This window comes from Eptatretus burgeri, chromosome 5 (assembly GCF_056783735.1).
Source record: "Eptatretus burgeri isolate ZD-2024b chromosome 5, Ebu_testis_v1, whole genome shotgun sequence".
Classification (NCBI taxonomy): domain Eukaryota; kingdom Metazoa; phylum Chordata; class Myxini; order Myxiniformes; family Myxinidae; genus Eptatretus; species Eptatretus burgeri.
Window position 1 is genome coordinate 20,604,660 of NC_140965.1, and position 18,680 is coordinate 20,623,339.

General features: G+C 47.2%; 1 protein-coding gene across 3 annotated transcripts in view; it reads right to left on the reverse strand.

Moving 5' to 3' along the window:
* Window positions 1–220: 220 nt before the first annotated feature.
* LOC147025995 (cobalamin binding intrinsic factor-like) overlaps window positions 221–18,680 on the reverse strand; it is a 38,631-nt gene continuing 20,171 nt past the window's right edge. For all 3 annotated transcript variants that reach the window (XM_085880972.1, XM_085880973.1, XM_085880971.1), the window contains exon 11: window positions 221–673. In XM_085880972.1, the coding sequence (XP_085737098.1) occupies window positions 606–673 (68 nt within the window). In that variant the 3' untranslated portion in view covers window positions 221–605. The remainder of the gene's footprint in view (window positions 674–18,680) is intronic.

An 18,680-nucleotide genomic window follows, 5' to 3' on the forward strand; every position in this document is an offset into this window, starting at 1 on the left:
CGGTATGTGACAAGAACAAATTGATTAGATTTTCGGGAGATAGGGCCGAAAACGATACTCAAAAAATTTGTGAATGGATTATGATGAAAATTGGTGAATGAGTTGGGTAGGTGACAAGGTCAAGCCGATTCGATTTTGGTCAATGCAGATCCGGCCTATCGGTGGGATACAAAATGTAAACTGTTCAGCCTGGCAGAGGTATGTGCTCTACCAAGTGCCGTTCTTGTTAAATCAATGTTTTATTGTGATATTTATGTGAAAAGTAGAACAATGATGAAGAAACGTGACAATTATTGGCACTCATAGCATACAATGATTGCACATCATTCCATGGCTGTGGAACAGATACCGTAAGTACAATACGTTACGGTATTTAGAACAATCATGACAAAAACATCCGACTCACAGAACCTCTCCCTTATTTGAATACCCGTACACAGCTTCCGTTTGGATGGTGTAACTGCATTACAAAACATTGGTTATTAAATTTTCAGCATGGAAATGCATTATAATATACTGCTATCACATTTTAACATCGACAAAAATTATCAGGAGTACAGCAGAGTCCGATTAACATAGCATCGTTTGGTCTGGATTGTCCACCTTCACTGAAGCCACGTGGTAAATTGAAGGGTGATGTTTTCATTTTGAGAGAACTTGTAGTCTGCAATTCCTGAAACAACACAAAGCTTTGGCTTAAGATTGTGCGCTTGATTAAGATTGTGTATTAGTGAAGATGAAATCCTGTTTGGACACAATACAGGAGTGCTTATTTAAATATTTGAAGCAGAGTGAGATGGGAGCTGTTGCAAAGTTACTCGGACCCACATCCACACCCACACCCTCCCCACCCCAACCCCAAAGAGTATATGGTGATAACTGTTTTTGTCACATTGTCTGATCACTCAAATACAAACATCATGAATATATTTCTGTCTACTACAACTACTATTACGACTACTTTAACAGCAATTGTTCTCACCTTCTCGTTGAGTTGGACAGGGGAATATTTGGTTTGAGTGGTTTCATGAACCGGAGAGTCAGGCCTGAAGTTAAGCTGATGGTGAGTTGAGCAGGCATTTGTACATCTGTCCATTATAATATATACGAGGGTCAGGAGGAAAGTTTGAGGTTTGTCGTTTATATCTGTTTCCTCGCTCTTGAAACGCTTTGCCCAACGTCTAATGGCGCTCACATCAATTGCAGAATCACCGTACAAACTCTTGAAATGCCAATTTACATCCACTGGAAGTACCTCTTCTGCAGTAAGAAATTCAATAACTGTTCTCTGCTTCAAAACATGCACATCAAGTGGGGCAGCCATTTTGAAAATAAGAGGCATTACTTTCGTACTGAAACTCGTGTGTACGTGTACGTATGTATGTGTATATATATATATATATGTATGTGTATATATATATATATATATATATATATATATATATATATATATATGTATATATATACATATGTATATATATACATATGTATATATGTTGGCGTAGTGGTTCGGGTAGCGGCTTGGGATCCAAAAGGTCCTGAGTTCAAGCCCCGTTGGGCCACTGAATTAATACACCAGGGGGTTGACTCAGCCTGTCATCCTTCCGAGGTCGGCGAAATGAGTACCAGTGTACTGGGCCGGTGTATACCTCGGTTAAAATAGGTGTACCATATCCCTGCGTCGTAAGAGGCGACCAGGGTTGCGTCAGGAAGGGCATCCGGCGTAAAACATGTGCCAAATCATTATGCGGATCATATGGATGATCCGCTGTGGCGACCCCGAACGGGAGCAGCCGAAAGAAGAAGAAGTATATATATATATATATATATATATATATACATATACATATACATAAATACATAATAAAAACATGCCTGGTGCTAACCTAATGTTTGGGTGGTGGGCTTGGGATCCTAGGATCCTGAGTTCAAATCCCACCTGGGTGGTGAATTAATACCAGGTGGGGTTGACTGTGCCTGTCATCCTTCTGAGGTCGACAAAATAAGTACCAGCTTTCTGATATACTGTGTCGGGGTTGCGACCTGTCCAGGATTGTTCCCAATAGCTTGGAAGTCTGCTCAGGCAGCACCAATGCTCTGTGCAGAGTATGGTCCCGGTGGATGGATGGACGTATACACACACACACAACATGATCAAAAGTATGAGGACACACCTTCTAAGGAATGGATTCGGCCATCTCAGCCACCCCCATTGCTGACAGGTGTATAAAATCAAGCACACAGCCAAGCAATCTCCATAGACAAACATTGGCTGTCGAAAGGGCTGCACTGAAGAGCTTAGTGACCTTCAATGTGGCAGCAACATAGGATGCCACCTTTAATAAGAAGTCATTTCATCAAATTTCTGCCTGGCTGTAGCTGCGACGGTTAACTGTAAGTGCTGTTATTGTGAAGTGGAATCCTCTAGGAGCAACAACAGCTCAGCTGTGAAGTGGTAGGCCACACAAACTCACAGAACAGGACTGCCAAGTGCTGAAGCGCGTAGCGTGGAAAAATCATCTGTCATCGGTTGCAACATTCACGACTGAGTTCAAAACTGACTCCAGAAGCAAAGTCAGCACAAGCACTGTTCGTCGAGAGCTTCATGAAATGGGTTTCCATGGCCGAGCAGCCGCACACAAGCCTAAGATTACCATGCGCAATGCCAAGCATCGGCTGGAGTGGTGTAAAGCTCACCGCCATTGATCTCTGGAGCATTGGAAATGCATTCTCTGGAGAGATGAATCACGCTTCACCATCTGGCAGTTTGACGGATGAATCTAGAGTTGGTGCATGCCAGGAGAACACGACCTGCCTGAATGCATCGTTCGAACTGTAAAGTTTGGTGGAGGAGGAACAATGGTCTGGGGCTGTGTTTCATGGTTCTGGCAAGGCCCCTTAGTTCCAGTGAAGGGAAATCTTGATGCTACAGCATACAATCACATTCTAGATAAATCTGTGCTTACAACTTTGTGGTAACAGTTTGGGGAAGGCCCTTTCCTGTTTCAATTTGACAATGCCCCCATGCACAAAGCAAGGTCCATCCAGAAATAATTTGTTGAGATCGGTGTGGAAGAACTTGACTGGCCTGCACAGAGCCCTGACCTCAACCCCATCGAACACCTTTGGGATGAATTGCAATGCCGACTGTGAGCCAGACCGAATCGCCCAACATCAGTGCCTGACCTCACGAATGCGCTTGTGGCTGAATGGAAGTAAATCCCCACAGCAATGTTCCAACATCTAGTGGAAAGCCTTCCCAGAAGAGTGGAGGCTGTTATAGCAGGAAAGTGGGGACCAACTCCATATTAATGCCCATGACTTTGGAATGAGATGTTGGACGAGCAAGCAGGTGTCCACATACCTTTGGTCGTGCAGTGTATGTGTGTATATGTGTATATATATATATATATATATATATATATATATATATATATATATATATATATATATATATATATATATATATATATATATATATATATATATATATATATATATTGTTACGAATCTGCGCCCGCCCAGCGTGCGAACGACCGCTTTTCACTAATAGCAGCCGCACGCCCACCGGACGAGCAATGGAGTCGCGACTTTCTGGAACAACGCCAGAAACCAGTCACGGGTGGGTTCGTAACCCCACCATGGCCTAGTCCATATTCTACCCGCGCGCGACAGGGTCAATCGCCGAATATCGATATACCTAAGTATTCGCGCGGGTAACCTACCGAGAGACCGTACCTCGGCGAAGGCCTGCTTGGACACGAACCGCTTAAGCGGTTCGTTCCGTTCTGGGATAACCGAGCGGGGTATTATCGCCAGACCTCGCCGGACCCGATTCTTTTATAGGTATTCAAAAACCAACTACCATTCCAAAATGCAATACGGCGGTTCAATATGGGAAAATGACACGATGAACGGGTTCACATTCAACTAAGCACATTTATTTACACACATGCACATATACAGCCATGCAGGTATGCAAAAACACGCATGCAGTCATGCAACCAAACAAGCAATGCGCGGGACGGGCACAAAACACGAGCAAGGACCAAGAGTTACCACCGTCTATTAGTTATTATAAATGTACACTTAACAGTTTCTACTTAGCGGGACACGGCGCCACAACATTCATTCAAAAGAAAAGCAAGAAAGACCCCCCTCATAGACAAGGGAGTCAGACTGGGCCCGTGGGCCTTTATAACGTGGGGCTTTGGTGACCGAAAGGGCCCCACGAGACCGTTGCAGGTTACCTGCACCCTCGTGGTGCCTTGATGGGGCGAGTCGCGACGTCTCGTCCCCACGGCAGCTAGCGTAGCCGCGGTTGAGCTCGGGCTTTCCGAGGCTTCACTCACCAACGAGACACGAGCAGAATCCAGAGCTCCCTTCCGCGCTCCTCCCGACAACCAAAACTCTCCTCTGTATCCCAAACTGTCCAGAAGGCAGGAGGTTTCTCTGCCACTTCTCCAAGTCTTTGAGTTGAACGTCAAAGTGAGGGCTGATAACTCCACACTTGTTCAACCTGCCCGTCAGATTGTCCACAACCTTGCCTGCTCGATGGTCATCAACTATCTCAAAAACTCTCTTCAGTTCACCGACAGAGAGATGGCGCGCAACCGACTTGCGGTTCTTGTGGAGGAAGGATCTTTCCTCCGATCGCGCCACAACCTTATTCACCCTTCTCCGTGGGGGGGAGGGGACGCCTCCGCCCTCCCCGCTCTCCCTCACTGGATGGTTATGGCGCGCAGAATCGCGCTCATCGCCCTGTCATTGGCCAAAATGAGCGGCAAGTCTGTCAATTGGCCTAGGGGCGTGGTGACGTCACGCGGACCGCCTTTCTCACAGTCGTGGGGTCTGATTGGCTGAGCGGCGGCCACCTCACTCCGAGCACGCTGATTGGTCGAGGACCGCCGCGAGGCTCCTCCTTGAACTCCGCCGACCATGGCGTCGGCCAGAGTGAGGTGAAGGTGAGGGTGATGCTGGCGTTGTTGTAGTTGATGTTGGTGGTATAAAAATAAAAGAAAACCCTGACTATCAAAGTAACTCACAGCGCATGTACATTTATTCACCCATTAAACGAGGGATGGGGACGCTAACTAAACAACACATACTTGCCAATATAACTGTTCTATAGGACCTGTATGTTGAGTGCTCATGGCTTCCAGATTCGTAACAATATATCTCTATCTATATCTATCTATACTAGTACGGGCCCATAGGTGCGTGCCCGTAGGTGCGTGCCAGTTTGTGCAGCTTCGTTCCTTCGCTCTCGTAAACGACGACTGGATTGGGGCATTGTTTCAATTAAATCGGACCAACCGTATCATAAATGGCCATAACTTGGGAAACACCTGGGAAACATACTCAGGTCCCCAGCGTCAATTGTGACGTCATATCAAATGAAGAATTGTGATGCCCCCTCTCTCTCGCCTCCCCCTCTCTTGCCCTCCTCTCTCTCCCCCCTCCTCTCTCGCTCCTCTCTCTCGCCCCCTCCTCTCTTGAATTGTGACGCCCCTCTCTCTCACCCCCCTCTCTCCCTCCCCTCTCTCGCCCCTCCTCTCTCCCCTCTCTTGAATTGTGACGCCCCTCTCTCTCACCCTCCTCTCTCGCCCCCTCTCTCCCCCATCCTCTCTCACTTCTCTCTTTGTAAATGTATTCACAAATGTCTACCAAGCACAACAATTAATTCAAACCTTGGGGAAAAAAACAGCTTTCAAACATTTGGGAAACAGCTCTTTCCCTTGGGAAAATAAAACCTTGGGATTAATTAATAATTTGAACAATTAATTCAAACCTTGGGAAAAAAAAAACAGCTTTCAAACCTTGGTAAACACTTGGGGAAATAGCTGAAATGGATGAAGAACGATATCAAACCTTGAAAAGGCACATACTCAGGTCCCCAGCATCGATTGTGACGTCATAGCAAACGAAGAAGAAGAAGAATTGTAACGTCAATCGTGAAAAAAAAGAAAAAAAAAGAATAAACATTCATTGTGACGTCATTCGTGACGTCATAGCACTGTGTCTTGTCAATGTTCGACAGATAAATGGCAGTAACTTGGGAACCGCTCGTCCGATTAATATCAAACCTTGAAAAGGCACATACTCAGGTCCCCAGCGTCGATTGTGACGTCATACCAAACGAAGAAGAAGAAGAACTGTAATGTCAATCGTGCAAAAATAAATAAATAAACATTAATTGTGACGTCATTCGTGACGTCATATCACCGTGTCTTGTCATTGGTTGACAGATAAATGGCCGTAACTTGGGAACCGCTCGTCCGATTAATATCAAACCTTGAAAAGGCACATCCGCGGGGCCCCGGAAATATTCCTGGCAAGTTTCAATCAGATCGGACTGGTGGTCGTCGAGAAACGGCAGTCGCAGACAGACAGACACACACACACACACACACACACACACACACACACACACACACACACACAGATTGCTGGAATCATATATACTAGTGCGGGCCCGTAGGGGCGGGCCCGTAAAAAAAAAAACTTTTAAACCGTGTGCCAGAATCAACAACCACACAGGCCGTTCCTTCGCTCTCGTGTGCCCTTACGTGCATGGCTTTACGTGCGTGGCTGTATGTGCAAAAAAAAAAAAAAAAACTTTCAAACAACCACACAGGCCGTTCCTTCGTTCTCGTAAATAATGACTGGATTGGGGAATTGTGTTTATTGGGGCATCTCGTGTGGCCCCTCTCTCTCACCCCCTCTCCCCCCTCTCTCTCACCCTCCTCTCTCGTCTCTCCTCTCACCCCCCTCCTCTCTCGCCCCTCTGTAAATGTATGCACAAATGTCTACCAAGCACAACAATTCATTCAAACCTTGGGAAAAAACAATTAATTTAAACCTTGAGAAAAAATATGTATATATATATATATACATATATATATATATATATATATATATATATATATATATATATATATATATATATATATATATACATATATAATATATATATATATATATATATATATATATATATATATATATATATATATATATATATATATATATATATATATATATATATAGAAAAAAAGATATATATAATATACACAAACAGCTTTCAAACCTTGGGAAACACTTGGGAAACAGCTGAAATGGTTGAAGAACGATATCAAACCTTGAAAAAGCACATACTCAGGTCCCAGAGTCAATGGTGACGTATCAAAAAAAAAAAAAATAGGAAGCATTGTGACGTCATAGCACCGTGTCCTGTCTGGTTGTCAGACAATATATAGGTCGTTATTGGTTGACAGACATTGGTCATTGTATCACATTATTCTTTTTAATACTGCCAATTATTGTGCTATTATTATTATTATTAATATGCTGTTATCATTATTCTGAGAAAAATGGCATGATAAGGTGATAAGGTGGAACGACACTTCAGTTGCCATATATACACCTTTTCAACACTGCAAAAAGCAATAAAATGGTCGTAACTTGGGAACCGCTCGTCCGATTAATATCAAACCTTGAAAAGGCACATCAACAGCTGAAACGGATGAAGAACGATATCAAACCTTAAAAAGCACATACTCAGGTCCCAGAGTCAATTGTGACATATCAAAAAAAAAAAGAGGAAGCATTGTGACGTCATTCGTGACGTCATAGCACCGTGTCCTGTCTGGTTGACAGACAATATATAGGTCGTTATTGGTTGACAGACATTGGTCATTGTATCACGTTATTCTTTTTATTACTGCCAATTATTGTGCTATTATTATTATTATTATTCTGAGAAAAAAATGGTATGATAAGGTGAGAAGGTGGAACGACACTTCAGCTACGATATATACACCTTTCCAAAACTGAAAAGGGAATAAAATGGCCGTAACTTGGGAACCGCTCGTCCGATTGACATCAAACCTCGAAAAGGCACATCTGCGGGGCCCCGGCAATATTCCTGGCAAGTTTCAATGTAGTGTACGAGGTGGCAACTAGAGTGTACGAGGTGCAGTGGAACACGAGACGCAAGTGTGCCAGCATCAACTCCGCTTTATTGCGCGACCAGAAGCACATTCCTGCCACCCCTAGCGGGCGAGGCATGATATACGAAAACCCAATCACGTGACACAGCACACTCCTCCCCTCATAAAATGACAAGTCAAATGATGAAAGGACAATCATAACATGACCACCCGAAACCCATGAACACTCATAATCCTCCAAGTACCGCGGCCGCACCCTGACCCGCCTCGGAAGGGCCGCGCCACCAGACAGTCCAGGCTCAGACGCCTTCCGGCTCGGTCGAGGTGACACCCTCGCCGGACTCGTGCCATCCACAATAACAACCGCCCCCGACCGACCAGCCTGCCCGACGTCCCCGGGTAGGACAGCATCAGGCGAGGACCCCCTGGGCGTCTGCACATCTGGCCCTGGCGATACAATGTCAGGTGCCGGCGACATTACAGGTGGGGGTCCCACATCGTTCGGCCCGGGGAGGTGTGGGGGGGGGTGACGCTGAACAGCGATCATGCATTTGGTCCACGTGCCGCTTCCACACATCCCCACCATCAGTCTGCACCATGCAATTCGCCGGTCCTAGTACCACAGAGACCACAGCCGGCACCCATTTGGCACCGTGGAAATAATCGCGCACCATTACCCGCTGTCCCACATCGAAGCTGCGCAGCCACATCGGACGCGACACCGCCCCACTCCCCGACCCTCCAGGTCGCAGCAAATCCAGTCTGGACCGCAATGCCCGTCCATAGAGACGAATGGCAGGCGAATCACCCGTGACAGGATGAACTGCGTTCCTGTAATGGAGCAAAAAGACATCGACCACCGCCTGCACAGGTGCAACACCCCCCTGCGCAAAGCCCGTTTCAACATCTTAACAAACGACTCAGCTTGCCCATTCGTCTCAGGATGATACGGTGCGGACCTCAGATATCGAATACCATTTTGGCGCATAAACTCATCAAATACACCCGCGATGAACTGCGGACCATTATCAGAGACCAGGATCTCCGGTAACCCTTTATTAGCAAAGATCGTCCGCAGTTTCTCTACTGTAATGTTTGCTGATGTATGCTGCATTACTACAACCTCTGGCCATTTAGAGAATGCATCGATCACAATCAAAAACATTTTGCCATTAACCGGCCCCGCAAAATCTACATGGACCCTCTGCCAGGCTCTGTCTGGCGCAGGCCATAGCCCCGAAGCTCGACGCGGGTTATCAGCATCTGTCTGGCACGTGGCGCAACGCTTAACCAACTGCTCAATGTCCTGGTCCAACCCCGGCCACCACAACAGGCTACAAGCAAGACTCTTGGTCTTCACGATGCCAAGGTGACTGACATGCAGTTCTTCCAAACACCGCTGCCTGAACTTCGGTGGAATCACCGTCCTCATCCCCGATATAACGCACCGTTGGACCAGCGACAGCTCCGATGCGCGTGACGTGAAAGGTTGAAATGCCGGTGTCGAAGGCAGATCGCTCCAATTCCCCGTAGAAATCGCCTGGACGACACGGGCGAGCACCGGATCACAAGCCGATTCCACCGCGACCTGTCTGGCCGTGACCGGCCCGCTTTGGACCTGGCCCAGCGCGAACACATTGACCCGGTCGGCCAACTCAGACGCAGCTGGACCCTCCACACACGGCAAGCGTGAGAGCCCGTCGCAGTTAGCATGCTTCTCAGTGCTTCGGAACTGAATATCATAATCGTAAGCACCAAGAAACAGACACCACCGCTGTATTCGCGCGGCCGCTACCACCGGCACCCCGCGTTCGGGTCTCAGGATGAATTGAAGCGGTTTGTGATCCGTCTGCAAAGTGAAATGCCGCCCCAGCAGGTATTGATGAAACCTCCGCACACCCCAGACGAGGCTGAGAGCCTCGCGCTCGATCTGGGCATATCCCCGCTCTGCTGCGGACAGGGTCCGGGATGCAAAACAAACAGGGCGCTCGAAACCATCGTCCATCCTGTGGGAGAGCACTGCCCCGATGCCATATGCAGAGCTGTCGCATGCCAATAGGAGCGGACGCGCAGGCTCGTAGTGCACGAGGACCGTATCTTCTGTGAGCAGCCGCTTGACGCGGTCGAACGACGCCTGGTGTGCAGGCCCCCAAGCCCAGCGCTCGTCCTTCCTGAGCAACCGTGTTAACGGCGCAAGTTGTGAGCTGAGCCCTCGCACGAACCTTTGGTAATACTGGGCCATACCAATGAACGAGCGCAGCTGCGTCTTGTGACGAGGCGGTGGCATGTGCTGAATCGCTTCCACCTTCCGAGGACCTTTCAACAGCCCCTCCGGTGTGATGATGTGCCCGAGGTATTCCAAGCGCTGCTTGAAGAACGCGCACTTGTCCCTGTTCAAGCGCAGGCTGCACGCTTCTAGCTTTGTCAGCACTTGGGCAATGTTCGCAAGATGCTCGTCCGCCGTTTTCCCCGCAATGAGCACATCGTCCAGGTAGGTCTGAGCGGGCAGGCCAATGCAAACCTGATCCATGGTTTTCTGCCACAAAGCTGGGGCTGAAGCAATCCCAAAACAGAGTCGGGTATATCGATAGAGTCCTTGACACGTGTTGATTGTCAAAAGTTCGCCACTCCCGGGATCCATCGGCAGGTGAAAATATGCATCACGCAGGTCTAGGTCAGGTATGGGAGCATGTGCCAGAACAGCGCGTCGCTGCGTCCACTTTCCGCCGGTACTCCAGGGGCCTCCGTCTGGCCATCCCCCAGGCAGATGCCAGGCCCATCCCCATCTCCTTGAGATGATGGTCAACCTGCTGCAACCATGAGGCACGTGGTCGGCCCACTGACCTCCTCCACTCATGAGACTCCCTCGCTGAGACAATCTGGTGAGCAGGATCAGCGTCAGGAAAACGAGCCACATGTCCATACAGCCGCAACTGACGCTCACAGACTATGCAGGTAACAAATCTCATCCGAGTCTCTCTCAGCAACCGCTCGTTGGACACAAAATCCGACCAGCGATAGCCAAGGATTCTCCGAAGAGACCTGGTACCAAAGGAATTAAGTCTCCGTCTCAGATCCTTGGTCAGAGTCCAAGTCTCGCACCCATAGAGCAAGACTGGAAGTACCAAGGACCTGAAGACTCGGACTTTCGTCGTCCCGCACAGGTACCGGCAGCGCCACACCCCATGATCGAGTGAATCCATGACTTCCGAGGCCCGACCCAGACGTCTATTGACCTCTGACTCGCAGCCAGCAGAGACATGAATATCACTGCCAAGGTAAGTGAATCTCTCCACGACTTCAACATCCTCACCACAAACAGACACAGACAGGACAGCAGCATCCAAGATGTCACCGAAAGCCTGGATCTTACGGCAGGCTCTGCTTCGTGAAGTATTGACTCCCCGCCAATCGCGCATATATTTCATCGATTGACGGCAGTGGATATTGCTCCACGCTGAGCCCCGGGTTAAGCGTGGATTTGAAGTCCCCGCACAATCGGACGTCTCCATTCCGTTTCAGCACCGTGACAACCGGGGTGGCCCAATCTGAGCACGGCACCCGTTCGATCACTCCACAGGCCTCCAGCCTATCCAGTTCACCCTTGACCTTGTCCCGCAGGGCATATGGCACCGGACGTGGTTTACAAAACCGAGGAACCACCCCCTCCTTCAGGAAGAGTTTTTCCTCCATGCCCTTGAGTTTCCCAAGGTTGTCGCCAAACAAACCTTGATGTCTCTGAAGAATCTTCTCCAACTGATCCTCCCACTGGCTCGGCACGCGTTGCACAAGGTGAACTGCGGCCCAGTCTAGCCTGATGCGGGCCAGCCAATCTCGGCCGAGGAGAGATGGTCCCCTCCCCCGCACGACGTACACCCGAAGCGTGGCGACCTGGCCTTGGTACCGCACAGACACGTCTGCCATCCCGACTGGCGTTATCTTCTTGCGGGTGTACGTGAACAGCGTGAGGTTGGACCTGATAAGCTTCAGGCCGTTGAGTCTACGTGCGGTCTGTTCGCCGATGATCGACACAGCCGCTCCCATATCGACCTGGAACGTGATCGGCGTTTTGTTCACTTCGACTTCCACTGTCATCGGGCGCGCCGCCGCCAGGCCAATTGAAAACAGGTCCATTAACGGCCGCCGGTTCCGCCCCGGGTCGCCTCACACATCGCCGTCCATGACCTTAACGGTGGCCGGCGCCCCACGGCACACACGCTTCAGATGACCCACCTTGTGACAATTCAAACACACAGTGCCTTTATACGGGCACGCACGGCGCAGGTGTCGACCTCCGCATCCCAAACACGTCCGCAGGGTCACCTCGCAGCACGTGCGGCCGCGCAGCGACGTCCGACCCGCATCGAAGGTCGAGCGTGCGTCCCGGTGCGCTCGCGACCCCGTGTGGCCGGTGATGGCCCCAACATCTCCGAGAGTCTGCTCGACCGCTGTAGCCGTGCTGACTGCCGAGTCGAATGTAATGGCTTCACCTTTCAGCCGTAGAACCGCTAAAACCATTTTCGCATCTTGTAAACCAGCAATAAAATGATCTCTGAGCCGCGCTGGATGCTCCTCTGCCGTGAACTTGCAGGCCACGGAAGAATGCTTCACTCGCGCCACGAAATCAGCGACGCGCTCCTCTGCACCTTTCGAGAGGCGATCGAACTGGTATCGAGCGAGCTGTAATGACTTCTCCGGCGCCATGTGTGCTTTCATCTTCTGCACAATGTCCCAAAACGACAGCCCGTCATCACGGGGCTTGTCCGGCGCCACCAAATCACGCAGTAGCCGATAATGCTCCGCCGAAAGCGAAGCGAGCAAGATCGACTTCTGTTTGCTCTCGTCGACCACATCATTCGCGTGGAAATAGCATTCCAATTGTTCTGAAAACAATCCGAAGTCGTCTCCGACGAAAACGGGCACATGTCCGTTTTCAACCATCCTCGTCAGCCAACTAGAGTGTACGAGGTGCAGTGGAACACGAGACGCAAGCGTGCCAGCATCAACTCCGCTTTATTGCACGACCAGAAGCACATTCCTGCCACCCCTAGCGGGCGAGGCATGATATACGAAAACCCAATCACGTGACACAGCACACCTGGCAAGTTTCAATCCGATCGGACCGGCGGTCGTCGAGAAACGGCGGTCGCAGACACACACACACACACACACACACACACACACACACACACACACACACACACACACACACACACACACACACACACACACACATTGCTGGAATTATAGATAGATAATTCCAGCAATCTCTGTGTGTGTGTCTGTCTGTTTGTCTGTGACTGCCATTTCTCAACGACCGCCAGTCCGATCCGATTGAAACTTGCCAGGAATATTGCCGTGGCCCCGCAGATGTGCCTTTTCGAGGTTTGATATCAATCGGACAAGCGGTTCCCAAGTTACGGCCATTTATCTGTCGGCCAATGACAAGACACGGTGCTATGACATCACGAATGACGTCACAATTAATGTTTGTTTATTTATTTATTTATTTATTTGCACAATCGAAGGTCCGATCTGACTGAAACTTGCCAGGAATATTGCCGGGGCCCCGCGGATGTGCTTTTCAAGGTTTGATATTAATCGGACAAGCGGTTCCCAAGTTATGGCCATTTATCTGTTGACCAATGACAGGACACGGTGCTATGACGTCACGAATGACATCACAGTTAATGTTTATTTATTTATTATTATTTCTTTTGCACCATTGAAACTTGGCAGGAATATTGCTGGGGACCCGCAGATGTGCCTTTTCGAGGTTTGAGAGAGAGAGAGAGAGAGAGAGAGAGAGAGAGAGAGAGAGAGAGAGAGAGAGAGAGAGAGAGAGAGAGAGAGAGAGAGAGAGAGAGAGAGAGAGAGAGAGAGAGAGAGAGAGAGAGAGAGAGAGAGAGAGAGAGAGAGAGAGAGAGAGAGAGGCTGCACATACTGGCACTCACCTACGGGCACGCACCTACGGGCCTGTACTAGTACCTTGAAAAAGCACATACTCAGGTCCCAGAGTCAATTGTGACATCATATCAAAAAAAAAAAGAGGAAGCATTGTGACTTCATTCGTGACGTCATAGCACTGTGTCCTGTCTGGTTGACAGACAATATATGTCGTTATTGGTTGACAGACATTGCTCATTGTATCACATTATTCTTTTTATTACTGCCAATTATTGTGCTATTATTATTATTATTATTATTATTATTAATATGCTGTTATCATTATTCTGAGAAAAAATGGCATGATAAGGTGAGAAGGTGGAACGACACCTCAGCTGCGATATATACACCTTTCCAACACTGAAAAAGGCAATAAAATGGCCGTAACTTGGGAACCGCTCGTTCGATTGACATCACACCTTGAAAAGGCACATCTGCGGGGCCCCGGCAATATTTCTGGCAAGTTTCAATCAGATCGGACTGGCAGTCGTTGAGAAACGGCGGTCGCAGACAAACAGACAGACAGACAGACACACACAGAGATTGCTGGAATTATAGATACTAGTACATGCCCATAAAAAATAAAAAAAATAAAAAAGAATAAATAAATATTCCAACAGCGAGCAAGAAACAACAACCACACAGGCCGTTTCTTCGCTCTCGCGTGCCCGTACGTGCGTGGCGCGGAAGTTCGCATATCACAGTTACGATGATTCGCAATTTAGGTTTTAATGGCCAATTATTCAATTAGCGCCAACGTATTTTACCTTTTTGCAATGTCGTCGCAAGGAAAAACAAAAAGAGAAGAGAAAAGAGAATTTTTTTTTACTTCCTGGTTCAGAGCATACCAGCACTCTGATGTTACCGAAATTTATGCACCGTCTAATATGAAAACGATCATAACTTGGGGCATTGTGTTTATCTATAAATGCGCATAAGAAATCGAGAAATTATTAGAATACACGAAGTTATAACTATCCGGAAGCCCATACGTTGTAACCCGTAATGGGGAACGCGGCTGAGCTTCCCTTCCCCATCGGCCACGCCCACGCAACAACGTGTCTTGTCATTGGTTTGGTAAATAAATGGCCATAACTTGGGAAGCACTTGTCCGATTAATATCAAACCTTGAAAAGGCACATCCTCAGGTCCCCAGCAATATATCTGGCAAATTTCAATTAGATCGGACCAGTGGTTGTCGAGAAACAGCGGTCACAGACACACACACAGACACACAGACACACACTGCTGGAATTATATATATGTATATATATATATATATATATATATATATATATGTATACTGTATATATATATATATATATATATATATATATATATATATATATATATATATATATATATCGTTATATATAGTTATGGAAATTACTTAGCGGTTAATTATTAATCAAGGGTGATCGGATGGCGGAAAGGTACGCACACTCCAGGCCAAAAAACTGCTTTGGTTGAATCAACGCTCCACAACACAGAGTATGGTACTGTCCATTGGAATTATGAATCAGTTATTTCTGATGAAATGTTGGCGGGAGTGTTTGAAACTCGAATTAGCAATGACCTGGATCAGAGGTGTCAAGGACGTTAATTGTCACCCTACCCACCACCCTCCCCCCCCCCACCACCACCCTGGGCACTTGCCTGTCTCTTTTCCCATTGTAATGGTTTACCCCTCTCATAAATTCTGCAGGAATTTGGTGAATCCATGTATGTGACTCCCGCACATGTTCCTACAAGGTGGCGAATACACGTGTGAGACTTCATCGCCACAAGGGCACATGCACGACCCTCACATGGCAGATGGTATCTTCGCCCCAGGTGGTCAAGGTGGGGGGAGTGGGGGGGGGGGTGTGGGGGGGGAGTGGTTGGCTCTATAAGGCAGCCACGTTCAGACACGAGGAATGACTGGAGAGAGACTAGAGCGGCGAACTGTGGTCTGAGAAGCGATCTGCAGAGTGGTGAACTGCTGTGTTCATAAACTGCCGTCTGTCCAACGAAGGGCTGAGGAAAGGCAAGCACTCAGAGAGGAATAAGGACAGCCAAGGCACAGCTGTAGCATGACTACCTTGCGCCTCCTGATGTCTCAACCCCAAAGAGCAGACGACAAACCTTTACTCTATTCATTATCTATTATTTTGTCTGTAATGTGTCCCTGATCGAGTCTGCGCGCATTCAGTTTAGTTTAAGGGTTATGCGAGAAACTGTTACCATCTCGTTCAGCGCGTGTGCCGACAGGTTTTGTTTATATCACTTTATTCATTGATCTTACTATCTCCCCGTCCTCATTATTTATTAAACATGTTGCTTTTAAAGTGCATTTCTCTGCATTTTGAGTTGTGGCACCACCCTCCAGCATAACCAGATTACCCTCAAAACCGTGTGTGCACGCTGAAAGCATCGTGCAGCTACATGAATTCATCCTAACCACACTGCACCGCAGTCGTTGTGTTTGCAGGAGGGTTATGGTTTTGGGAGTCTTGGGAGTTCATCTCCAGTAGTCTCAGGTTGCCTGTTAGGGCGACCGAGTCCATTACAATGTATTCTGATTCTGAAGCCAGTGCTTCCGAAGCCATTTCTTGGAAAACGTTATACTGGGTGGTTTGTCATTGCCTTCCCAGCACTAGTTATGGCAGGAATTTGTAATTTGCTCAGGGTGCCGGCATTTAAGCTCATCTACTCCTTGCAAAGGACGCCGTGAGATCTTTAATGTCCACCAATTAACGGTGTTTACACTATCTACACATATATAAATCTCTCTAACCACTCAATATGTAGATTTTTTTTTACATGATCTAAGGCTTGTAGTGGAGCTGCCACACACTTGGGGGAAGCACCATCACTTCCCATGGTACTCTGAGTACCAACGATATCACAACAATGAAGCCACCCTTCTCACCGCACTCAGCAGGGCATTTCCTGATGAGGAATTTCCTCCTCCCTATATATACCAACCTATGGGGATTATACATGCTCTTAACCTTTTCAATGCTGATCGACAAGCAAGGAATCAGCACGTACCATTTTTAAAGTCTTTGGTATGACTCAGCCAGGCTTTGAACCACAAACCTCCTAGACTCTGAGCGGATGCTCTAACCATTACATCACCGAGTCTCATAAATGTTTAGCAGTTTTCAGACGGACTAGAAAGCTGAATTTTGCATATTGATGTAACTCAAAACGATTTCAGGAATAACCAATTCAAGGAAAAATGACAAAATTATTCGTAATTGTCTATAAGCGAAAACATCCTTAAACAAAGGTTGATCTGTGGAGTTTCACTCCTGCTCATGGTTATATGACCAAAGACAATGGCATGCCATGTGATCTTGCATAGGCACAATCGCTCCCCAAGGGAGCTTGTGTTTCTTGGATTTATGGTGGAATAATTAGAGAAGTGTCTGTGGGTTGTTGTGGTTTACGCATGTTGTACAGTGGTAGGAAGTCGTAATCATTCACCATTTACAGACGGTGTACAGTGACGAGTGTTGCAGTGCATATTTTAAGTGCTGCATGTTTAGCATAGTCGGACTTCTGTATCAGGAACCCTGGTTATAAAGGCGCCGTCACACCTTGACGATTTAGCCAGCGATGGCAACGTATAAAAATCTATGTAAAACGTTGGCGTACGCTGAAATTTTGATGTTTTCTTTTAAAGTTTTAGTCGTATTCATAACGTGTTGGTCGTATGCATAACATATTAGTATCGGGCACAGAACGTTTCGTTGTCTTATAGATAACTTATACCAACGAATGCTTCGCCTGTTGTCGGCGTTCACAACCTATGCCCAACGATAGTTTAACTTAAGGCCCAGTCACACCTTGACGTTTTAGCCAGCAATGGCAACGTATTACAATGTATGTAAAACGCTGGCTTATGTTGAACTTTTGATGTTTTTTTTAAAGATTCGGACGTATTCATACCGACTTGGTCTTATGCATAACGCATTAGTAATGGACACAGAACGTTTCGTTGTGTTATAGATAACTTATACCAACGAATGCTGAACCTGTTGTCAGCTTTCACAACCTATGCCCAACGATAGTCTAACTAAGGCATAGCGCGCTGCACGCATCGCCGACGATCACATGGCGTAGCCTATTAAAAGGCTGCCGCACAATGATTCAAATCATAACCGCCGCAGAAATGAAAGTGTCAACATCGCAGTCACACCTTGGCGATCTTGCCAGCGTATGCCGACCTCTGAAAAATGCATCTAAAATACTGGCGCACGTCGAATACGGTATGGGTAAGTTTGGTATGCGTGAATAGAACGCTAAAGTATGCTATCATACGTCGTATTAAGTGGAGTACGTCTTGTAATTTTAAACACTAGTACGTGCCCGTAAAAAATAAAAAAAAATGAAAAAATAATAATAAATAAATAAACCACACAGGCCGTTTCTTCGCTCTCACGTGCCCGCGCGTGCGTGACCCGGAAGTTCGATATTATTCACAGTTACGATTATTCGCAATTTATTTTTAATACCCAATTATTCAATTAGCGCCAACGTATTTTACCTTTTCGCAATGTCGTAGCAAGGAAAAAAAAAAAGAGAAGAGAAGAGAGAGAAAAAATTTACTTCCTGGTTCGGAGCATACCAGCACTCTGATGTTTCCGAAATTTATACACCGTCTAATATGAAAATGATCATAACTTGGGCCATTGTGTTTATCTATAAATGCGCATAAGAAATCGAGAAATTATTAGAATAGACGAAGTCATCACTCTCCGGAAGCCCGTACGTTGTAACCTGTAATGGGGAACG